Below are 25,915 nucleotides of genomic sequence, written 5' to 3' on the forward strand. Positions count from 1 at the left end.
GAGGCAAAAACAGATACTACCATAACAAGGCGACGAACAAATAACACATTAACAAGGCGACACACAGATAATACCATAGCAAGGCGACACACAGAAAATAGCATAACAAGGCGACACACAGATAATAGCATAACATGGCGACACACAGACAATACCACAACAAGGCGACAAACAGATAATACAATAACATGGCGACAAACAGATGATACAATTACCAAGGTCAAACAGATAACACAATTACGAGGCGAAAACAGATACTACCATAACAAGGCGACGAACAGATAACACATTAACAAGGCGACACACAGATAATACCATAAGAAGGCGACACACAGATAACAAAGCGACAAACAGCTGCGTGATATATGAAATGCAACGTCTGCTTCAGCGTATTGTATTAAATCAATAATAATTGACGGATAGTTTTCTGTTATTCTTTGAAATAATACCGAATGTTTTATTGTTGCTCTGTCAAATACAATCGAACTTCTTTAATAAAATACAGTGTTTTAGCGAGTATTCTGCAAATGTCCTAAATATCAAGTACCACGCTGATATGTCGTTATAACCGAGTTTCCCGCTTATAATCAATACATATTGAGTATCCCGTTTATATGTGCCATGGAAATTGAATACTCTTATATGTTCATATATCGTTCATATTGATGGCGTAGCATGCTAGCATCCACATAAAACAATTTCAGAACTATGAATTATAAGCAAGTCCGAATTAAAGGGAATAAAGTGTTTCCAATCGTGTTAAGTGCGTTACATAAGAAAATATCCTAGTTCTGATATGTTCCTCAAATATATTCTTAAAAGAAATGCTGTGTAGGCCGTGATGGCGGAGTGGTCAATGCATCTGACCGTCTACAATCACTAGCCCTTCACCACTGGATCGCGGGTTCAAAACCTATGTACGTTGGGCAGGAACTAGTTGCAGGTGGGTTGCTTTTCTCTGGGTAGTCCTTGTTTCCTCCATCACCAGACTCTAGCTCGTCCTGAAATGACCATATCTGTTTATATGACGTAAAGAGCAAACAAATCAAACCAAACCAGACATGTTTCTCCCTTATATAAGTATTTTACAGCGTAAGCATATGCATACTTGCTCAAGGCCACAGACTTTGATCACAAAGTAGTAATGTCCTATCATAACATTAAGTGGATTTAGATAGCATGTCAAACAAAGTCAGATTGGAGGTTCAAGACCAGGTGACGCTGGCCTTATCCGGATAGTTTTATAATCTAAGGCAGGATACACAGAGAGCTGTTGGCGATTCTAGCACATTGTCTTCTTACACCTAGGACACTAAAGCATTTACCTTTTTCTATTTCGGTTCCTGGCCTCTTTTCACCTGTATTTGTGACACGGATCACGCCATTCAATCAAATGTATGACTTCCACAAATTACATTCAACAAGGTTCAGTGAAACTAAAAGAGATATGCGTTGCTAAATTCTATTTCGGATGGTTGGACAACACGTTTGATAATCAAACAGGTACGTATATAGTTAATAGTGTATGCCATTTATTATTATATATATATATATATTGATTACATCGTAAAACAATATGAAAATATCAAAACGTGATATCTTGCTTTGTATTAAAGATATTTTGTTTCCAATTGTACGGTGATGTAAGCAAGAAAATAGTATTCTATTTAAACAAGAACTCTATGGTTAACCCTGATTACCAGGACAGACAAAACTTGTCATTGAACACATTCATTGCCAAAGTAGAAAAGAAAAATATCAAAGATAGAGTATGAACAAATACCATACATAGTTTATACATACAAGGACAAAATAAGAATTCAAAGTCTTAATAACACAATAACATGTTTTGATAAGATGCCAAAACATTATGAGATTGACAGGAAAATCCTGTGTCGAAAACAGATAATCGAAAAGAACAAAACTTGCACGCACCAATTTTGCTCCGTGAAGATGTATCCTGTCAAAACTATGTATGAATTATATAGTAAACATGTTATTTGTCATATTAAACACTTAACTTACGAAGTTGGAAATTGGATCGTGATGACCAAAACGTTCTATATAATATGAATGTGCTCAATGCAATTGCCAAACTGAAAAATAACTACTGTAGTATTTTTCAAACTGAAGTAAAAATATGTTTTAGAATATTTGCGTTATCGAGTTTTTGAAAACAAGTGCATAATTATGTACATAAACAGTACCAACATTGTATCACTCTATGGTCATGCACCCTTTATAACCCTGCCAAGTTCGGATTTGATAAAGACTGGAAATTCCACGCATTGATGTCATCATTATTATGACGTCATAATTGAACCGTTAGATACCACTGACTCTTCATGTACAGTTGCTGGTCTCATAATTAAACAAGCATGTACGATACAAACACTTGAACTTTGAACTACGTTGTATATGCTGAATAATTAATGTGTTTGACGTGAAAATGCTCCCAGAACTGGTAACCATGATCATTGAACAGCGTTGGTATGACATGTACAGTCCCTTTAAAAAGGTTGCTTATTTGCGAAATGTAATCGGGTTAATTGTAGACATATCCTTGCTACATTGTATATAATCACATCTTATTATAGTTTATATACATTGCATGGTAATTACATACAATTTACTGTGTAAAATTTACTTAAATGAACATATGTAAAAGTTCGAGGAAATCACAACGAAGATCGGGGAATAGAGTCACCTTGTCTGCCTCTAGCTATAAACCAGGATTTTGTAGTTCAACATCAGCAGATTTGCAGCAAGACGTCTAAAAGCTCTTTAATCAATAAATGTAAACAAAATAATGATAAAACAATTGGAAGATGTCAGATACACTTTACATTAACCTCAAGTTATCCGATAGGATATGTAGAACAAAGGCGGTGTTATCAGCTGACAAATATAGTAGAACCGTAGACAATGGGGTATTTATATATATAAACACTGCATGGTGAATATGCCGCAGTCAAACTTTCGACATTCACCGGTACGTTAAATTCGCCCTTCACATTAAATAATTATGTGTTTATAATGTCGTTAAAATATTCGCTGTAATGAAATTTGTCTACCTTAAAAGTCAAAAATTAAACTGTAGACAAAATTTCCCGATGCGTATTATATATATTAATGGCTATATAGTTGCTTCGCTGTTTGGAGTTTAATCCTATCGCTACGTAATGTAGTCAGCCCTTCTTTGTTGTTCTCATGCCTTGAAAAAGGAGCGGGCTGCTCCGAAAGACTGACTTTATTTTGTCAACTTCGTCGACGATGTTTAGTGTACATGTAAAAGATATTATATGATATGTTGTATTCTGTCAGGGAAGGGACACAGAGTACGAACGACAAAGTAGTCATATACACCTTCCTCATTGTTGACAAACAAGTCCAGACTTAACCGTAATAAAGATTACAATAAACAGCATCCTGAAATGTGATCATGACCCCACACTACAAACCAGGACGAGGTCAAACCTATTCTTTAATCTATCCTTAAGCTGTTTGATATCATGATAGATTAGATACTTGACATTTGCAATGTCGTGAATATTATCAACTGTGTATAGTCAAGAACGAGTGTATCTACGTATGTTTTTCTATATAACTAGGTTCCGCTTCCTTTGATAATTTATTGGTGTCCTCCCAAGTCAATTTATCTTGTGTATGTCTGCATATTTCATGGGTTATTATTATTTTTCTGTTTATTTCATTATTACTCATCGTTAATACCAGTTGAAGAGTTTCTTTAAAATGACGATGGAATCAGCACACAGGTCCTACGTAGTTACAGTTTCTACTTTAAAGAACAACGAATCCCCTCAAATAAGCCTGAAGTCTCACGTAAATTACAACGGATACTTCAACAATGGTTTCTGTACCGACAAAGATTCTCTTAAAATATCTAAAAAAGAAAATGGACAAATCACAAACGAGAAAAGCCTGCATGACAAGAAATGTGAGGAAACTCATGTGTATAAGAGAAGATGGTACATCTTGTTTGTATATTGCCTGCTGACCTTGACCCAGGCAATGCTCTGGAATACGTGGGGACCAATAGCTGATTCCAGTCATGAGGCGTTCGGATGGGATGATGGAGATACTGCACTCCTTACGGACTTCGGACCTATAGCATTTCTATTGGTTGTGTTTTTATTCTCGTGGATCGTCGATGAAAAAGGTAAATTGCTTTCACTAATCTGAAGAATAAATAAAAATAATATGGATTATATAGGATAGTCTGATTTTCCCCACTGTAGAATGTCTGACAAAATAAGCATCATGACATTGTCTGTGTCAATTGACAATAGCATAATCTAAACGTTCAGGTAAAGATTTACCAGAATGATGTACATTCATTTTGTGTATGTTTCTTATGTGATATCTGATTCGGATAATTGGTGTGGAATTATTTTCCAAAGAAAAAACATAAACGTTACCATTAATGGTTAATATGAATACAGGGTTGCGATGGGCATGTGTGCTGACCGCATTCGTCATGATGCTTGGAGCTGGGTTAAGATGTATAACGGACCAGCCACCGTATGTGAAGGTAACGGCAGGTATAGGCCAGTTTCTGAACGGCATCGGTACACCAGTCAGCATGGGAGTGCCGCCTGTTTTGTCTGCCGCGTGGTTTCCAGCAAATCAGAGGACGATTTCAACAGCCATAGCAACGGTTGCCAACCTAGCGGGAGTTGGTTTATCTTTTGTAATAGGTGAGAAACATTATGTTATTACTGAGGACAGGTACATTAAAGAATTCTGTATATCAGGTATGTAATAAGCAATCGAATGAATAGTGTGTATTTCTAAATCAATTGAACAGGTCGTCCACCTGCTTATGTCAATGTTATTTGTATTATTTCGTTTAAATTCAATTTCTCCACTGATATCCTTATTATTATCTCTAAATTGTATCTACCAATCTTAACCCATTTTTTTATTCTCAATCCACAAGTGTGTAAGAGGCCTAAATTTTTCAATGGGGTTGGAGGGGATGGGGGAGGCAATTTGTGATGGGGTTGGAAGGAATGGGGGAGGCAGTTTGTGATGGGGTTGGAGGGGATGGGGGAGGCAGTTTGTGATGGGTGTTCTGAGCAATTCATGAATGTGAGCTACCGCAGTTTTTATATGCTGCACCCATTGCAAGACTTGCGACCTTATTGTTATATTTTACACTTTTGCTACTACTTTATTTTGATAATAAACATAGAGACACCTCTGGTTAACCCATTATTTGTTGTGACTGGTTGAGTGTTATAACACTGTATCTAGGTAACGATATGCCAGTGATATGACACTTTGAAGTGGCTTGCGAGCGGCTTTATCAGCTGTAAACATATTTTTCAAATAGCATTTTCATTTGAGAGAACGTAAAACCCACTTATCTTTTACATTTTCAGAAGTCTGAATAAAACATGTGTTCACATCTATCTTAAGTTCATCTTTTGTTGATCGTTTAATGATTTAATTTGTTTTCTATTCTTGCTTCACATTGTATATGTAAAGTAGATTTACATGCAATGCATTGTTGCTGCGTGTCGTATCTAAACACAAGACTTACGAGCTTAAGTGAAATTAACATAAACATTTCTTATTTTAATATCGATCCAAATTATTATTAATGAAATTGACATTAATATTTCATACTTTATATCGATCCAAGTATATCTTAAAAGTATTGCTTTATCATATACAAATTATTGAACTGTCGCTTATATTATCTTGACCTTCTGGTGTATGAATGACACAGAAAACAAAAACAAACATTTTGATAAAGCAAACTATTATCGTGCATTTTATTGACAATTTGTTAACAGGGATGATAAAAATAACAAAGTAATTTGTTGTTTTATCATACTAGGTCTATGTTAAAACTGTTGTTAATAGATAGCAAAAAAGTAGGATGGTTCGTCCATACGTTAATACAAACAATTTTGTAAAGAATCATTTGAAAGAAAATGAAGTACAGTAGTTAAATGAATGTCATTCTCTTAATCAACCATGAACATAGTCGGACCACAAATGACCTGTCGTGTTGACCACTGATACTATAGTGATTACAGACAAGGCAATATCTATATAGGCAGAGTAGGGAAATGTATCGTTCTGTGAAAGTGACTTCCCAAGTTACATGTTAAACATTTGTGTTTAATACACTCGATACACTGAACTATAACAGCCCGATATGAACATTCCATGAAAAGATCCTATAGCGTAGGATGATCAAGAAGGCAAAATAAATAAATAAATAAATAAATCTAGAAATAAATCATTATTAAATGAATATTTGCAATACAGAAGAAAAGTGTAAATATCGATGATACTACGTCCGAAATGTGTAGAAAATGTCTGATTGATGTAAAGTGGTGCATATATTTGACCCTATTTTGTATTGTCAAGCATTTCGCCGAAAACATTTCCAATAATCAATAGATTTACTTTTACGCTGGACAGTTGTATTTATCATTGTTTGCAGTGAGGAATGAATGTTCCAGTCTAAGATGAGACACCATAGCTTTTGTTCTGTGACGTCACATTAAAAACAGTTCAATGACATCAACATTCATAATTAGATGATGTCACATGTTGTGCGCTTAGTATGCAGTATTGTTTTACGGAAAGTTTATATGAGATTTTATAGAGAAGAACCCTTCACTCCTTGGCACAGGATGGGAAAATAGCGACCCCCCGGGTTAAGGATCACTCTTGTGAGGGTTGTCAGCCATTGGCACATCTCGAATTGTGCAATTAAAGAATTTATCATTCGTACATTTGGGTTGAGATTTGTCCATATTGTTCCATAGGTGGCCACTATTCAAGTATTTCCTTCAAAAGTATGTACTGTTACAATAATCATGTTGTTAATTCCTAGGTCCATTCATGGTACCAGACGAAAAAAAGTAAGTTTCCTCTAGTCTATGGTGTAACCTCACACTTCAAAATAAGAACAGATTTTAATGATATGATTTGCTTAATGGAATAGATCGTTTTATATCCGTGTCGATAACAAAATGAAGTTTTACTTTCATATCTTAATCAAATTGTGAAAACGACCTTGTTCTTTGTATATTTATAAAGACGGAGAGCAATATAATCACGCTATTTTGTTATTTACATTTTAATCATATAAGTTTTTGTAATCAATCGACAATTGTCGCAAATAATCATTTCAATACATTTTAAAAAGAACTTTATCGCAGGGTATAGTAAGTTATCAATTCAAATCAGATGATCCTATAAGCATTTGTTCACGCAGATATTTTATGACAAAAGATTCTTTTTGGTCTTTATTATTTCTTTTTTCAATTTCAAATAGTTCAACAGGTTATACAGGACATTACACCTTCAACACGACAACAGAAGCCAACTTAGGAAACGCATGTGAGTATTCCAACATCACCTTCATTATCTTAAATGTTACAATGAGTTGGAAAGCAACGTTAGGATTGTTCGTTAGTACCTAGTCCGAATTATTCTGACGTTTTATCAACTTTTTTCATATCGGTCTGTCGTCGATTAACGAACCAAGCGTCCTGTTAACAGCTCAGGTCATTTAAGAACGCACAGGCGACATGTTGGGTTACACTAATAGTAATTAAATGTTGATAGTAATAGAAATGCTATGCAATAACAATATAGGATAAAGACCGTACACAGTGTATCTAAAGGTTTTTTTATGATCCCTGTAGCACAGCAAGCAAAACACTAGAAAATGTCTCTGTTATTTTTATGCCGTGGTCCATCGTCCGTCCGTCCGTCGTCAACTTTTTACTTAAAACAACTTCTTCTCATTAATCACAAGGCATAGGTGGATGATATTTGGTCAGTAGCATGCTGGGAGGAAGGGCTGCCAAGTTTGTTAAAATGATTTACCTTTGCATATATTCAAGGTCTCAGAGATCAAATATGTTAAAATATTTAAATGACTTCTTCTGAATAGTAAACAAGCCTGGGGTGATGCTATTTGGCCTGTAATATGCTGGGATGAAAGGCTACCAAGTTTGTTCAAATGAATGAATTTCACTCATTTTGAAAGTCACATGGGTCAGAAGTGTTAAAATCTTTCAGTAACCCTTTGAATAACCAAAAGGTCCAGGGTAATGGTATCTGGCCAGAAGCATGCTGGAATGAAAGGTTATAAAGTATGTTCAACGTAATGTCCTTGTTGGACTTTCAAATTCACAGGAGTCATATATGTTTCAATCTTTTAATAGATTCTTTTGAATCAAACACTGATATTTTCCCTGTAGCTGTATTTCAGTCCACTTTTAAATGTGAGATTAATACCAGTTGAGCGATTCAGGCCAATTGCGCCTCTTGTTTATAAACAAGTATACAGTGACCTCTCCTTTATTTCGTTTTCGATATCTGGTAGTCCAGGTGGTTAGAGCAACAGTGTAACAATCTGGATCCGGGTCCAGCCCCGTTCAAGTTTTACACTTAGAACACTGTTGTTGATAATATTTTGTTTATTTCATATACTTGTTTTTCATAAAAGTCCTGCAAGATATGGCTTTCTTTTCAGAAATGATTTATCAACGTAAAAGTGATATCGGGAAATTTCCCATTGCATAGTTACCGTTTTTGGCAGAGGTACGGAGATCCTCAACACATAGTTACCGTTTTTGGCAGAGGTACGGAGATCCTTAACACATAGTTACCGTTTTTGGCAGAGGTACGGTGATCCTTAACACATAGTTACCGTTTTTGGCAAAGGTACGGAGATCCTTAACACATAGTTACCGTTTTTTGCAGAGGTACGGAGATCCTTAACACATAGTTATACTTTTTGGCAGAGGTACGGAGATCCTTAACACATGGTTACCGTTTTTGGCAGAGGTACGGAGATCCTGAACGCATAGTTTCCGTTTTTGGCAGAGGTACGGAGTTCCTTAACACATAGTTACCGTTTTTGGCAGAGGTACGGAGATCCTGAACGCATAGTTACCGTTTTTGGCAGAGGTACGGAGATCCTTAACACATACTTACCGTTTTTGCCAGAGGTACGGAGATCCTTAACACATAGTTATAGTTTTTGGCAGAGGTACGGAGATCCTTAACACATAGTTACCGTTTTTGCCAGAGGTACGGAGATCCTAAACACATAGTTACAGTTTTTGGTAGAGGTACAGAGATCCTTAACACATAGTTACAGTCTTTGCCAGAGGGACGGAGATCCTTAACACATAGGTACCGATTTTGGCAGAGGTACGGAGATTCTTAACACATACTTACCGTTTTTGCCAGAGGTACTGAGATCCTTAACACATACTTACCGTTTGTGCCAGAGGTACGGAGATCCTTAACACATAGTTACAGTTTTTGGCAGAGGTACAGAGATCCTTAACACATAGTTACAGTCTTTGCCAGAGGGACGGAGATCCTTAACACATAGTTACAGTTTTTGCCAGAGGTACGGAGATCCTAAACACATAGTTACAGTTTTTGGCAGAGGTACAGAGATCCTTAACACATATGCGGATAAAATGGTTTTCTTCTTCTTCAAATAATAATGAACAATATGGATAGTTACGTTTTCATGGAACAAGAGATAAGTGGGAATTCCAATCAAGGGGCAAAACCTGCTTTACAACAGAACTGGTTTGAATGATGAATGGATATAAAACGGAGTGACCTAATAAGCGTTTTTGTTTCATTTCAGCTAGTTTTCCTGATGAAACAGTTCTGAAAAAGCGAAATCAAATAATGAACCTTTTATATATAGGTACGTTGATCCTTCTTAATAAAAGTACTATTTTTATGTAAAATGCAATTTGATATTTATTTACAAACAATTTGATACATTTATACTGTATAATTACACCTATATTTTACAGTATACACATTCTTTACTCTCTGTTTAATTTATACATATTTATTTATGTACAAAATAAGATCTAATAACCGACTAGAAACACAAGCTGTTTCCACCATTCTCAGGCCTCATCGTGACGTCACAATTACATGCCATGCTATCACACTACAAAAGTAACGTGACGTCACAATTACATGCCATGCTATCACACTACAAAAGTAACGTGACGTCACAATTACATGCCATGCTATCACACTACAAAAGTAACGTGACGTCACAATTACATGCCATGCTATCACACTACAAAAGTAACGTGACGTCACAATTACATGCCATGCTATCACACTACAAAAGTAACGTGACGTCACAATTACATGCCATGCTATCACACTACAAAAGTAACGTGACGTCACAATTACATGCCATGCTATCACACTACAAAAGTAACGTGACGTCACAATTACATGCCATGCTATCACACTACAAAAGTAACGTGACGTCACAATTACATGCCATGCTATCACACTACAAAAGTAACGTGACGCCACAATTTACACAAGATTGGTGGACAAACTAGCGCAATATATATATTTTTTTAGTGATTGTCATCTTTATTCTTTCATTTTTTTATATGTAAATACATGTATAATACATAAAATATGCAACAATTTTATTTGACCGATCTGTTATTGGTGATACTTACATGATATATCCCCACCTACAGTCCTGAGCCAAATTAAAAGTCATAATAACAAATAATTTCATAAGTTTCCATGAAGTTGTTTTCAAGATATGACAAGTTATGAATGAATATTTAACAACAACATTTTCATAAGATACAAAATATATATTTTATTTTTTTATGTTTTCTTGCTTTATAGAGTGCGGTTGGGCTGTTGCTATTTTCCTACTTTTACTTGTTTATTTTCCCGCCAAACCAACTATACCTCCGAGTATATCGGCATCCACTGAGAGATTAAACTTCAAGCAAGGTTGCAAAAAACTGTTAAGGTAAATGTTCACATTGAGAATGATATACAAGGTAGCACCGTAATATAAATTGTTTGTCAGTCCAGTAATATTGGTATTTGAACAATGATATAATACCATTATTTTTGCTTGCATGCCCAGTATAAAAAAAAAACTCTCTCATATAATCCTAAGTGCTGGTATACGTAATGGGCGCCACCGTCCCATTATGCTTTAATGGTGTACGTCTGTTTGTATAACCGACGTGATATAATCCTATCAATGATTTAAGTTAGTTTGTTATGTGATACACACAGATATATAATATATATTATGTTGATATCTTTAATTATGGTGTGCGTTTGTTTCATTTACCAGGAACGGTGTGTTCTGGGTAATCGCCTGTTCTTACGGCCTGTCTGTTGGTATACTGGGAGCGTGGCCGGGTGTGTTGGAGATGGTCCTCAAACCTCACGGCATTTCAGAGGTAAGACGTCAAACGTAACAATATCTTAAATGTCACCTTCCAAACCTAAGGTATCTCGGAGGTTAATAAGTAAATCTCGTAATCGCAGAAATTCATCCTCAAAAGCCTCAAGGTATCATAGATATCAGTTCAAAACTCACGTTATCTTGGAGGTAGATCATCTCTGCACCGTATATCTTTGTGAATAATGAATTTTCATGGAATCTTAGAGGTAAATGAATCTCAAATTATCGCAGAATGATGTCATTAATAACAAAAGTATTTGGTATACTTTACCTATTACCATTTTTTTGGTGAAATCATATGCGTGTGACCTTCTGTTCATCTTTCTAAGGCATCCTAACTATCTCAATATGAGAGGTTAATTCTCAAACCTAACATTTAATCAGAGGTAGTTAATCACCTCTCAGTTTCCAATGTGTTTCAGATAATAGTTCTAACACTTCGGGGTATATAAGATGATAGTTGTAAAGTTTGCTCATCTTAGTCATCATAATAGTAATCTAAAAGTTTTGTCTATAATGTATCTCCGATATAAGTAAGTCATCCATATTATACTGTCAGAGTATTCAGATCAAGTTACTTAATCGGTTGATAAAGATAGTAGCTTGATTTTTTTTTAAATTGATGATTTAATGGAAGCCATGGTACCGAACGAAACTTGACGAATATTATTTTTTTCAGAACGAGGCCGGTCTGATTGGCTTGTATTCGGTAGTGTGTGGAATATTCTTGTCTCTTGTCGCGGCAAAGTAGGTAAATTGTACAACTACAGAAATCGCACAAAATACAATTTTCAATATTTTTAAGGCGAATTAGAATTTATCACATTGTTAAGGTTTTATTCTATGATTTAAGAAATTACATGTCATCTGTTTTTTTCCGATCAATTTCAAAATGAAATATGCACATTAAACAGCTCACCATCTGAAGATGGTGGACTGGAAATATAACAAATAAACATTTATGTTTGAACAGTGCTTTTTCTTTACTGTTACTGGCGTCCATAAATATCTTAACTTGAATTGTTCGGAGGAAGAATTCCAGAAGTCTGTCTTCCTTCTAACAGTATCATGTAACTTAAACTCGAGCCATGTAGGGCACATAGCATCGCAACGATTACAATGTATGTCATGGATACTGTAAAAGAGACAGATATGACAATTACGCTTGAATTTGATTGATCAGGATGTAAAGTATATGAGGATAGATATAATCTAAGCATTTTCCATCATAACCGTCTCAAATGGAATTGAAAATAAATAGTGGCCTATAGCATTAAACTTAAGAATGACATTTTGGTTATATTGTAGAAGTGGCCACCTATTGTTTTTTAAGTCTGGTGACGTTTTCTTCACATTATCACAGTACATGCATTTTGTTATAGATGTTCGGACGTGTTCTCAAAGAGTAAGAAGCTGATTCTACTTGGTCTGTACGTGACAAGTGGAGCGTTTGCTCTGTGGATGAACCTTCTTCTCTCCCGATTGTTACCAGACTCTTTCGGTAAGGTGACAACAGTTCACAATATGGTGTCCCACACATATTAATTACAAATTAACTTGTGAACGATGAAGAATACATTTTTTTTCATCTCTTCTTGCATCTCATTTATCGTTTGGACAATTGCTGCACATTCTACATTGTCATTGTGTTTTCAACTTTCATCCTTTTCATTGCGTATATGAATGACAGATAAGCGCCTGTTTTTCTCTTTTAGTTTCTATGCACATAGCCACCGTGGTAGGCGGCGCCACGCTGACTGCAACCACACCAGTGTACTTTGAGATGGCCTGCGAAACAACATATCCTGTGGCAGAGGGCATTACCAACTTTGTCCTCGCTCTAGTCAACAACCTCGTGAGCGTGGCATTCTTGGCCATCCAGACAATCCCTCACATCGGCAAGTATACTAGTATTTCTATTTTGTTATCCAACTCCTTGTATTGGTAAGTGTTAGTGTTTTCATCTATGTCATGAAATTACCCAATTCAGAAAATTGATGTTTAATATGACTTAATGTCAATTTGCTTGTGAATCAGGCAGCAACATCCTACATTGGCAAGCATAATTTGACAAGTCTTCTACTTTGCGAAACGACAAACATCTTTCATTGGCAAGTAAATCGTTACCGTCTCTTCAATTGCAGTACAAAACAACGTGCTTTATATTTACCTTTTGATTGTCTGCCATCGATTCAGGCAAATTTCCTTACCGTTTAGTCCATAAACAGGTAATGTTAATAATCTTACTGAATATTCTAAATATTCTAAATAGCAGTACATGTAACCCAGATTTCATTCTGTTTAAGGCACCTTATAACTATATGCAAGCCGTCTCTTAGTAACATATGTGTATTTATTTATTTTAAGGTACATCGTGGGAAGGCTGGTGTCTCTTCGGTACGATCGTCTTGTGTATACCGGGTTTAATATTTCTTAAAGAGCGAACTAATCGGCTAAACGTTGACGAAAGAAAAAAATAAACAATCAATATTCCACTTAATGTTACAAGTGATGAAGACAGCCTTCCAATACATAACAATGGCCGCGGATCACCTGTGGATGTCCACATACTATTTATCAAACACTTATCCATACGATTATACCAGTATTCTGTGGATGTGATAACAGACAAGCAGACATTATTGTTACTAGTGTTTCTAATAAAACTACCAGCGTCCATCGACACAGTTAGTGCAAGTTTACTCATTTGTGCTGGTGCTGATCATTTACCGAAACGTCTAACGGCAATGGGTTTTTTTTCTGATTGCAAATCGTTGGTACATGAGCTCTTCAATGAGTCAAGTCGTCATTAGTCATGTTCCTCATTGCTTCATGATATATGGTTAATTATCACTTTTGACTATTGACGGTGTTGCACAAAATCAGAAACCCGGAAAAATTACTCCCGGAATAAACCGCAAAACGTTAACCCACATATTTGAGTACAAAACAGAATAACGGTTACTGATAGTTCAACTTCAAGCAATGACTAGAAAAACATAATTCAGGAGAACTTTTTAAAACAATTTATTACAATATGCACGTGTATATAGTATTATAAACGCTGAATAGAGATGACACTGAGTGACGTAATGAAACCAGCACACAATTTAATATCCATCAAGTCTCATTTATAGCAAGCAAAAAAAATCACAATGAATAACATCTAATAAAATGTTGATAAAAAAAATCAAACATTGTATACAACATATGCGTACGTTGGCATGTTATCTTGTTAAATCTACAGCTTTTTGATATTTTGGTGTGTAGAGTTCGCCATCATGTTAAATTCACAGATTTATGGCTCAGTTGAAATAACACTAACACGAAAATAACCTAGGTTCCCTACTCTGTCACTCTACAATGTTAAGTAGTGAAAGGATTTCTGTTTAACATTCCAAGTATTTATCACTAAATATGAAACACTCCAGTCGTAAAAAAAGGGTAAAGGATGTAAGTAACTATTAAATTAGCGCAAACTTAAAAGACGTAACATTCCAGCTGCCATATAATATCACCGATGCAACGAATATAAAAAAGCAAGCCAACGGATGGTCGGAGAGGTTCTGCACATTAAAAAACGTTGGTTAGAAGTCCAAAAGTTAACTCATTCACCCCTTAAGACACATTTGAACTTTTCCAATTAAAAGGTTGGAAATAGTTATTATGAAATTTCAGGGGTGAATGAATTAAGCAGCAGACGGTCTAACACAGAAGTGAACAGTATCTGGTATCGGGTCAAATTATATTCTATGAAAAATGGAGCATTGATAAGCAAGCTCTGTATTCGTTCCCAGTAAAATGTAGCTGGCTTTAATACATTTGTTAATACGGTTTGTTCATTATTTGTATGGAATGCAAATTTGTTCCCAAACAGCAGGAAAATCTGATTGGTTGTGGCCGTATCAACGAAACTATATCAACATGAAAACCCAGTACTGAAAGACTGAACTCCTTGAAACAATCATTGATATCACCTTTTTAAAAACATATTTTCATTGCAATAAAGAAATTTGTCAATACTGATGAAGAATGGAATTATTTTTTTCATTAAATCAACCGAAGATTTTTTTATTTTATTTTTGAAAGAAGAAAAATATAAGCACTCAAGTAAGCTCTGACAAGTTCGATAACCATCATCATCCAACAGTAAGTGACTGCGTTATGTCCCTTTGATCAATTGCTGAAACAGTGTCCGCTCGATGGCTGGAGTAATTTTCAATGGATAATTAACTTCAAGCTTCACAGGCAGTAAGCTCCGGACAAGTTCGATAACCATAATTATCCAACAGTAATTTATTTACTTAGTAATGCCCCTTTAGTCAATTGCTGAATATCTCTAGTAATTTTTTAATAGATTAACTTCAAACTCCATAAAAAGATTAATTACCGTGAATGCTCTTTTTTCCCTTAGTATTAAAATATAGCACATTGTTTTTGCATGCTCAAAATGCACACGTATGTATTTCTGGTGTTTAAAAACATAGTTTACCTTCCTGAAATACCTTTAATAAATTACTGTACAATGATCAATAATTAATCGCTTTAAAAATGAAATGTATATTACTTGAAATAATTTGATAAAGGATGATCTAACCAGGACACCGTCTTGTAAGGTATATATTTATTTTAAAATCAGAAGCTCAGCACAATTATAATTGCTTATACTCAATAGCAGGTTTTCTTGTCTAAGACGAATGAGTTAAAACCCCAACAGAGACAAGCATCTACTGGGGGACTAGATACTGAAATGCCCATTGCAAGCCTTTACAAAAGGAGGCTAAATATATATTGTAATTGAAATACAAATACTTGTAATAAACATGACTGCGATTAAATCTTGGATAACAATAGGCACAGACCTAAATCTCCGCCAAAATCATACAATTTGTTTCTGTAATTTGAAAAATGTATATTATTCCTATTTTGCTACGAGTGTAAACAAGGATAACGGACAAAGCCAATGACTCACACATCTAATGCAATTTGAATCATAATATAAAGATTTTATTTTCAATTAAAAACTTTGCCGTAAAATTATGATTTAAAATCCAGAAAATAGCACCGATACCAAACAAAAGAACAGTGCATAAGGAAAAAGTTGTATGTAACAATTTACATTGTTTTATTACACAATTTGATAAAATAAGTTAACATGCATAATTGAAACATTGAAATAAGGAAAAACTTTTTTCCCTACAAGTAGAAAAGTTATGGAAAAGTCTTCCAAAGGATGTGATTTCAGCATTTAAATGCATTTAAAAACAGACCCGATGAACATGGGATGGACCAGGAACAGAAAACGTATTATAGAGGTAACATTCTCCCTGTATACTCTATGTGATGTACATAACCAAACTTTTATATAGGTGTACATATCTGTAGCGACGTTTGACACCGGATAGAGTTAATCATTGATTATTAATGGATGGCGAGTGCTAAATCCTCGGTAATACAGCGTTAATGAGATTCTAAATAATATACTTGGGCTATACATTAAACTCAAATCTGACACAAGCCAGCAGTTTTCTCTTTTTCATATTTAAAAATATCCTCCTTAAAAGACATTAGTTTTATGTATCAAGAAATCTTGCTCCTTTTTCTATCATATTTTTGTAATGTTCAAATAATTATGCAACTAAAAATCTGTATATAAAGAAATGCTGGTCTTTATTTATAATCCAATGCATCTTCTTTTTCCACGTTAAAATCTAACTGACCAAATACTACTAGTATTTACTAACAAGTCTAGTAACCCTTTCACCATTCAAACATACAGATACACTATTTAATCATTTGTATATACCAATAAATATTAAACTGTAACAGTGAACAGGTAATTTATAAATACCTGTAATGATAAAAAATAACTATTTTACCAAATGGATTCATGTGTAAATATGTAATCATATAACAAAAAAAATATGTAAATATTTAACAGTAAATACATTTAAATATTGAGCCATACAGTAGAAATACCAGTATGTGTAAGTAAGTATTTAGCCCTATTCTAGAAATGATAAAATTCATTTTGACATAAACAAAGCATGGAGCAAAGGCAGTTTTGGAGTTTAAATACAGTATGTTTTAACAGGAAGTCAATTTGATCGTCTGTGATAACAAATCATTGGAATGCCAAAATTATTTCCAGCTTTGCATACTACAACAAACTGTCTTAGCTTGTGCGTGCAATAAAGCCAAACTTTTCTGGCTGATAGAAATATTTGATAATACACTGCACCATATCCTCAAGTTCCTTCTCGGCACTTTCACGGTCCATCCTGTAAAACATAAACACTTTAAAGATTGAACACATTTTCAATATAAACTTAATGGGATTTTGAACAATACCTGGAGTGCACTACGCCATCTTATTCGTGAGCCAATGCAACTGGATACATTGTTTCTCAAGACCCAGTCCTACACTCCTATCATATGGTGAAGATTCCCAATACACTGTCATGTATTTTTTATTTAGCCCAATACCAGCGAGCAACTAGAGTCCTTCATGGAATCCCTGAACGAGTTTTATCCGACAATCAACTAGCTTAACCGCTATTCACTTCCTAGACACTATGGACTATGTAACAGTCATAAAATCTCCAGATGGAACACTACACACACGTCCCTTTATATCATGCAGGCCTACGGTCCCGTTTTTAATGCAACTGTTTTACTTTCTAAGACGTCTTTTAGTTAGAAAGTCTAATTGGTTTACCTTAAATAACTCTTATATCCAAATCAACTTCTCTTATTACTTTACATATTTTTCTCTTTAAAAGGGTTTTTCATGGACTAATTCATCATTTTAATATCCAGATAAGCTAATTAATTACAAAACATTCACACTAACTGGAAAGTATCTCTAACTCTTGTCATATATTATTGGGAAAACTCCCAATCTTGTGTGATATCTCAGAACATGGGGAAAGAGTCTAGGAATCTTATTATCAGACTATGCAAAAAAGTCTGTTAATTGTGTCAGATTTATCAGCTATCGAAAAAAAGTCTTCAAATCTTTTCTGATACATCAGATTAAGGTAGAGAAAAAGTTATATCAGACCTCAAATTAAATATTTCAAAGAAAATGATAAGACAAAAATATTGATCAGAATTCTAAATTTACACAGGATTTGATCTTTGATCAAATTTTGTTTTTCACACAAATAACCTACAAAAACATACACACTACATATGAAACAAAATTTTGACCTTTGACCTTTTCACTGATATCAATAAATGATAACAGAGAAACTGGCAAGCATGCACCCTGTGGGACATAACATATTGACCAGATTATTTAGAAAGATCGCCAGAAAACACAAGTCTTATATGGCAGGTTTCATAAGAAATAGAATTATAGTAGTTTGTTCAGATAGGACAGGATTTATAATATAATCTTCAGATGATATTTTATTTTTGTAATTTGATGATATTCTTAATAACTAAACTTTTGATATTCAAACACATAATAAATGCTTGCCAACTCCTTAAAATGTCTATGGTAAGCTTCTGCATTCTCAAAATTAAAACATAATTAAAATGTGTGTGTATACCCCCTAGAGACAAAATGACCCTTTAAAATGAATATTTTCAGTTCTTCTTCCAGATGAAATCATTCGATCTTAGATTATAGGAAAAGTTTAGCAAATTTACTGGTTGAAAATTGCTAAATTTTAGTGTCCAAAATCCGGAGTCTCCCTCCTAAATAGGGGGAGTTGACAAGTATGAGACACAGCCCTATCAGGAGTATGTACATACCCGGAGTTTGGATCAGGGCGGTGCTCCGTGTAATATTTGATTTTCGGCTCAGTTCCACTAGTGCGAAGAGTGGCCACACAGCCATTCTCAAAGGTGAAGGTTATCATCTGACTAGACTTACTCACAGGAAGCAGCTGAAGGAGAAACAGATGTTATGAAATTATCAGATATCAATATTACAGATTCTTAACTCATTCACCCCTGGAAACACATTTGAACTCTTCCATTTCAAAGGTTGGAAAAGTTCATTATGAAATTTCAGGGGGGAACTAAGTTGAGTCTTTTTTTTTCTAAATGTGTGCTTTCAAGACTTATAATCACAATATTAACATCTGATAAAATATAAGTACAATACAAATAATGGATTTTATTCCAAGCATGATCTCAAATTCAAGATTGCATATAACTGGATGGGGAAGAAAGTATACTGGACTTGACCAGGGCTAGTATTCATAACACCATTCTCATACTCATAAACTCAAACCAGCTTTATCATAACTTGCATAATTTTTATGATACTGTCAATAAGTCAGGTCTAGAAATTGAAAACGGTATTCAGCTATATACTTCTCTCAAAATTTCTTCCAAAACATTGACAAAATGTGAACATTAATAATTTTATTACCAGTACAAAAAACTTGGCTTAAGCAGGAAATCACATATAGTTTGAGCATGAGAATGGTTTCAAGAATATGGACCAATATGAGACACCGGTCTACATTAAAATTGAGGTTCAGGTATTTCCCCGCCAATTAAGAACACACAATTTGTAACAATGGCTGATAATGGTGCCAATATATGATAGGGCCTGCAAAATGCAACAAACTAATTAATTAGCCGGAATTTGAACTCTAAACTCATAACTTCAATCAATATTCTAACCAAATGACATACTTCTCAAATAAATATCAACCATAGTCACGAAAGTTTTACCCGGTCTCATAATGTATCGGCAAATCAGAAGCCACTAAGCAAGCAAAATAAATATGAGCTTTACTGAGTTATTTGTAAACTGAAATCATAAATATTTATTTGGGTAATAAGGAAAGTTACCGGTTTTCCATCAGATTGGCTGTTGTCATGGCCTACAGTAAGATCCCGAATATATTTGATCTTGTACTGTCCACAACTTTCAGGGTACTGGAATGTAAAAGATATAAACCTTACTCAAATATAACAAGGGTGTGTAATAAATAAAATATGAAGTATGATGCATGGGTGTCAACTTCTAGAACCTCCAATGAGGGAGATCTCCCTCATTCCACATTTCCAATGAGGGAGATCTCCCTCATTCCACATTTCCAACGAGGGACAAAATGCATGAAATGCGACTGAACCTGTTTGCTCAATTTATCTTTCCATTTTTACGTATCAAAATAACTCCAAAAAGCATTAAGTAGATTCAGACACATCTTTCATTGTTATTACACACACCTAAAAGATTGTTTGACCACAGTATGTAGATTTTGAGTTTGTGTGAGTTTGGACTTGAATGAGGGAGTTTCTTGGGAGAATGGTAAATTTTGGTCAAATGCGGGAGTCTCCCTCCTAATGAGGGAGGTTTGACAGCTATGATGATGGACAGTCTGCACAGTAAGCAGAGCCTTTATAATGCACCAAATATGGCAGGAAAAGAGTCTGGATTTTAAAATGGCCCTATATCCGAGACAATTCGGATGGAAAGAGCCTACAATCTGTCCACAAAAACACTGACCAGCTGATAGTGGGACAACTAGATTAGTGAAGGCTTGATTCATGAGGCTGGACTGTGAATATACACTGGTAGTAGGGCTACAAGTTGGATTTTAAGCTCTGATGCTGTTTTGTGGGGTAGTACATTGTAGGTCAAAATGTACACTTACAAAGTATGATTATATGGTATGATGCTCTAGGCATAAGAATCTCCAATACTTGATACATGTTCACACACCAGCCTGTTTTGTTGACACAGCTAGGTCAATATCAGCCGGCAGTACTGTTGGACTTTTAAACCAGGAAATGAAGTAGTTTCACAGATATTGTCATTATAGCGCAGAATTCAGTAAAATTATCCAAGTCTTGCTTGATGTTACATGTATATATATCTGTAACAGTGGGAATGCTTACCTTTCCTGTACCATTATATTTTCTTATCTCAACAAACATCTTCTCTATTGTTGGAGTATCGTGACATATATAGTAAGAATTGCTCGAAAGATGGAATCCATATCTGGAAAAACATCAGAAATGTCAAAATATAATCATGCATCAGAATGCTTACGTATAGACCTGATTATTTCCCCACAAACAAGATTTTGCTTTCTGACCTTTAATAAAGAAAATTCTACAAATGTTGAATTCATGCACATATGCTCGATATACTGAAACTAACTATATTTTTCATCCTTTGTCTGCTTAAGAAGAACTAACTGTACAAATCACAGTTTATCACAATGTCAAATTTCAGAAAGATTAGTCTTTTGGATTCCAAGATGAACAGAGAGACATATGTTTTGAAGGATGTAGAGTAGCAGTACAAGGGCCTTGAATTATTTAAAAGAACAACTTTACAAAATTGCAACAAGTATATACAGGTATACTGTGCAAAGACAAAAGCTACATATTGTATTTATATTTTGTATTTTTTTTCCACTTGATTATTCACTAAAAAGTTGTATTAAAGGACAGAATCAAAACTTTCGATACCCTAGAAAAATTTGATAAGCTTGAAAACATATTCTTTCTCACTGAAACATGGAAATATTTCCAAAGCATAAAGTAACACCTCCATCATTAGCTAGTTTATCAGTACATACATTTAACAGATGTTATTATTTGTTAAACGATTCGCAACGAGTTGAACCTGGGACCTATACTTTACTTTTCCGACACTCTTCCGAATGAGCTGAAGAGTAATTTTCCTGTGGCAAGTCAGTAGGAAGTGGTAAATTTTTTCCCAGGGTGACACTTACTTCTGGTATATATTGGTGAGCTGGTCGTACAGGGGGACACTTACTTCTGGTATATATTGGGGAGCTGGTCGTACAGGGTGACACTTACTTCTGGGATATATTGGTGAGCTGGTCGTACAGGGTGACACTTACTTCTGGTATATATTGGTGAGCTGGTCGTACAGGGTAAGGCCTTGACTTTGGAGGTACAGCACCATTTGTCCCATCACCACAGCTGCACTGACTCCATCTTTGTCCAGCACAGATGATCCACACATGAATCCTGTCAAAGTACAAGGATCATCATCATATTACTGTCAGAGTACAATATTTACATTTGCCCCCGCGCCGTCCTATTACAACAGTGTTAGAGGGCAAGTGTAATTATATAGGCTATAATTACAACTGCTCGACTATAATTACAACTGCCTGTTTCAGGTGTAGGAATATATGTAAACAAACAAAATGGCCGCCTGAAAAGTATTTTGAGGCAGGGCAAATGTTTTTTGAGGAATATGTCTTAAAAAAGAAAAATATGTAAATGTAAAAAATACCTGGATGTCTGGATGTAATTATTGTTGGTATAATTACAAGTGTCCTCTGGCAAATCTCCCATAAAACCCTAGCGGGTTGTAATTATATCAACAATAATTACATCCAGACAACCAGTTATTGTTTAAATAATCATCATATTACTGTCAAAGTACAACAATAATCATCATATTACGGTCAAAGTACTAAGCTTTTCACATTGTACATTGTCCACCAAGTTACTGCCAATGTAGGCATGCAGTACACATATAGTTAATTACTATCAAAATGTATGACTTTTCAAATTAAAGTACAATAAAACCTTGTTATATGCTGCCAGCACTTGTCCTCAGAATATTTGACATTATAAAGGGGTTTGGTGATAAATTGAGGGAAATATATAGAGGAATTATTAACAAAACATGAAAAAAGGGACATCCAAATATGTTGGCGGTAAATGAGTTGCAAAATGAAATGAGGGGCTTCATGGTTAAAAAAATACTACCAAGTAGGGAGTGCATGGTTCATTACTGTTTAAGGTAACAAGCATAATAACAATGATGTCACAGTACAGTCAATAAAGTTAGTGTAGCTACATGTAAAATACAGTTGTATATTATTTTTCCTTGTGTGTGATGTTTTGATATATTATGTGAGTTGATGTTTAAGTTTATTTTTTGCGATGATATTTTAGGATATTTTGTCTTTGTGCATGAATTCTTGTGTAAATTTTGACATTGTGTTTTACTGTTTAGGGCTTTTTTTTGTCCTTGCATGTTTATTTTTTCATATATTTTTTATTTTGATGTTTTGATATATTTTGCCCTTGTAGTAGTTTTCCCCTATTTAATTAATTCATGATTGTACATATGAATTTGCTTTTAATTTGAAATTTCTTAATACTAAAAATAAACCAACTACTGCAGATTCAATTCCACCGGTTCCAGTTTAACAAGCGTCATACATAACAACAGTACAATGAACATAAAACTGACACAGTGTGTCTACGTCACTACCAACTGGAGTTGAAATAAGCACAGTCTTACCTATAGCTTCCTCAAAGGCAAACAGCACTGTCTTTCCCTCCTGTAGAAGGTCATGGGCTTTGTTTCCCATCCATTTAAACCCTGTCAACGTTTCCTATTGAGGTCAAAAGCATAACATCATATCAAATGTTCACTCATATATTGTATTTTATAGAACGTATCACCTGCTTTCATTTTATTTGCAGTTGAAATGATTCTGTATACTGGGACATGTTTTGCTACAGTTTAATTTCACCTTTTTTTGCCCTCAGTAATGAGGGTGAATTTATCATTACACCAAACAACTGTAAACATAATCTACTAAGTAATTAAATGTGAAGGGCGAATTTAACATTGGGTGAAAATAATTTTACTGTTGAAGGGTGGTAATAATTTTCCAATAATATTCAGTATCAAACTATCAACCTTTGTGAATTTGTTGCCTTTCTGTAAGACTATTGACTATATAAACATACATGGGGAAATTTAAACCCAAAAATGTAACAACTGCAAAAATTTCATTCAACAAAACTGATATATATGTCTTCATACATGTCACTTTACCCAAGATTTAAAATATTATCCAATATTTTATCTTGAAAAAATATTTCCTAATTGGTACAGTATTAAATTAATTTCAAGTGGACCTTGTAAGCAAGTTATATCAAATAATGCTGTTTTATTAAACATATTGAAGTTAATTTTATTTCAATCAGTACATAATTTTCTAGGAAATAAATACCTGAAAGAATTTCAAGATCACTTACCACAAAGTGAAAGCCTTCCTTACTGGCAATGCTTCCGAGAATTTTAGAAGATACTGTACTTGCCAGCATGTAAATATCCTTAGCTGCATGGAAAAATAAATTTCAAAAATGTTTTTTTCCCAAAAGAACTCGAGAGTTCAAATTGTAGAGCAAAATAAAACTGAAGTTCTGAGAACAATAAAATAATGGTAAATGATGATGTTTAAGTCCCTCTGTGAAGAAAGTTATTGTTAATCAGTAATAAATGTGTTTTTAAAAAAATTTAAATTGCAGTTTGTGCACATCAAATATCACTGCAATATCTCCAATAAGATTTTTTCCCAGCAAATGGTTTTTAAGGATCCCTGTTCCACTGCACTGTGTTTTTCGTATTATATACGGTAACCTCCCCTTAACTTCCGTTTGGATATAAATATAGAACAGTTGAGCTCGACACTTCCAATGACCGGGGCAGCTCAATTGGTAAGAGTGATGGTATAACAATCTGATGTATGGTGGTTCTAATCTGGTATAGCTATTCCACTGAATTTTTGTTTTTATTTCATCTTTATTATTTCCCATTCAAGTTCAGTATATATGGTATGGGTTTCTTTTCAGAAATGATTTATCAAAGCTAAATTCATGCCTGGAAAAACACTTTCCAAAACCTTAGGAACTACATGTATAAAGTTTTTGGAAGTGGTACAGAAATCTGTAAAGAACTGTGACATGCTACACAAGTCTATTAGTCTCTTATATAATTTCACAAACACATAGATTTTTCCAACATTTAACAATTTCCTCCTCTCTACCCCCATCATGGAAGGATGATTTTTACTTCATTCTGGTTTATGAAAGTATGAAAGACATGCAATTGTGAGCTTCACGTAAAATAAAATCCTGCTTAATGTTTCCAAAATTTTGATTCAAAGTGAAAAATGCTTCATTCTACACCAGAAAATGGAATTACCATGAAAGTTTGAGTTTCACATAACAAATTTCAGAGACTAAATTTTTCCAAAAGTTTGATTTAAAGTGACAAATACTTAAAATCATTCCACACAAGAAAACGGAATTACCATGCATTTGTATGTTTAGAACATTTTAAAATTGTAAGATTTGTCATGAGTGCTGAATAGTGGAAAACCCCGGGAATAACAAGCTTAAAGACTAGATACAAGGAGTTTCACACTGTGAGACTCATCAGAAGTATCAAACTGTGAGAATCAGTATCGTTGTGATTAACTAAGAATATTATACTTTCATCCCCTGATGAACCTCTAAAGATGAGTAAGTGCTAGGGAGTTCCCCTGATGAACCTCTAAAGAGCTAGGAGAAAGCGCTATGTTGTTTCCCTGATGAACATCTAAAGAGGAGAAAGCGCTATGTTGTTTCCCTGATGATCCTCTAAAGAGGAGAAAGCGCTATGTTGTTTCCCTGATGAACATCTAAAGAGGAGAAAGCGCTATGTTGTTTCCCTGATGAACATCTAAAGAGGAGAAAGCGCTATGTTGTTTCCCTGGTGAACCTCTAAAGAGCTAGGAGAAAGCGCTATGTTGTTTCCCTGATGAACCTCTAAAGAGGAGAAATCACTAAGGAGTTCCCCTGATGAACCTCTAAAAAGCTAGGAGAAAGCGCTAG

General features: G+C 34.6%; 2 protein-coding genes across 3 annotated transcripts in view; one reads left to right on the forward strand and one right to left on the reverse strand.

Moving 5' to 3' along the window:
• Positions 1–1,418: 1,418 nt before the first annotated feature.
• LOC110459226 (disrupted in renal carcinoma protein 2-like) lies at positions 1,419–14,199 on the forward strand. 2 transcript variants are annotated; one of them, XM_021511383.1, is made up of 12 exons: positions 1,419–1,503; positions 3,736–4,180; positions 4,464–4,718; positions 6,878–6,905; positions 7,322–7,386; positions 9,668–9,730; positions 10,702–10,831; positions 11,168–11,276; positions 11,961–12,028; positions 12,664–12,782; positions 12,997–13,179; positions 13,649–14,199. In XM_021511383.1, the coding sequence occupies exons 2-12, from the start codon at positions 3,754–3,756 to the stop codon at positions 13,759–13,761; spliced, it is 1,560 nt and encodes a 519-aa protein (XP_021367058.1). In that variant the 5' UTR covers positions 1,419–1,503; positions 3,736–3,753; the 3' UTR covers positions 13,762–14,199. The 2 variants fall into 2 exon arrangements, with proteins under 2 accessions (XP_021367058.1, XP_021367059.1); XM_021511384.1 differs by having other exon boundaries at positions 4,030–4,180.
• A 93-nt stretch (positions 14,200–14,292) lies between these two features.
• The window catches only part of LOC110459225 (phosphoglucomutase-2-like), a 35,898-nt gene continuing 24,275 nt past the window's right edge, over positions 14,293–25,915 (reverse strand). The window contains exons 12-18 of the mRNA XM_021511382.1: positions 24,296–24,378; positions 23,550–23,643; positions 22,126–22,255; positions 21,149–21,251; positions 20,096–20,182; positions 19,043–19,176; positions 14,293–17,562 (exon numbers count right to left, since the gene is read on the reverse strand). Coding sequence (XP_021367057.1) covers positions 17,457–17,562; positions 19,043–19,176; positions 20,096–20,182; positions 21,149–21,251; positions 22,126–22,255; positions 23,550–23,643; positions 24,296–24,378 — 737 coding nt within the window. The 3' untranslated portion in view covers positions 14,293–17,456. The remainder of the gene's footprint in view (positions 17,563–19,042; positions 19,177–20,095; positions 20,183–21,148; positions 21,252–22,125; positions 22,256–23,549; positions 23,644–24,295; positions 24,379–25,915) is intronic.

This window comes from Mizuhopecten yessoensis, unplaced genomic scaffold, assembly GCF_002113885.1.
Source record: "Mizuhopecten yessoensis strain PY_sf001 unplaced genomic scaffold, ASM211388v2 scaffold9987, whole genome shotgun sequence".
NCBI classification, from domain to species: Eukaryota; Metazoa; Mollusca; class Bivalvia; order Pectinida; family Pectinidae; genus Mizuhopecten; species Mizuhopecten yessoensis.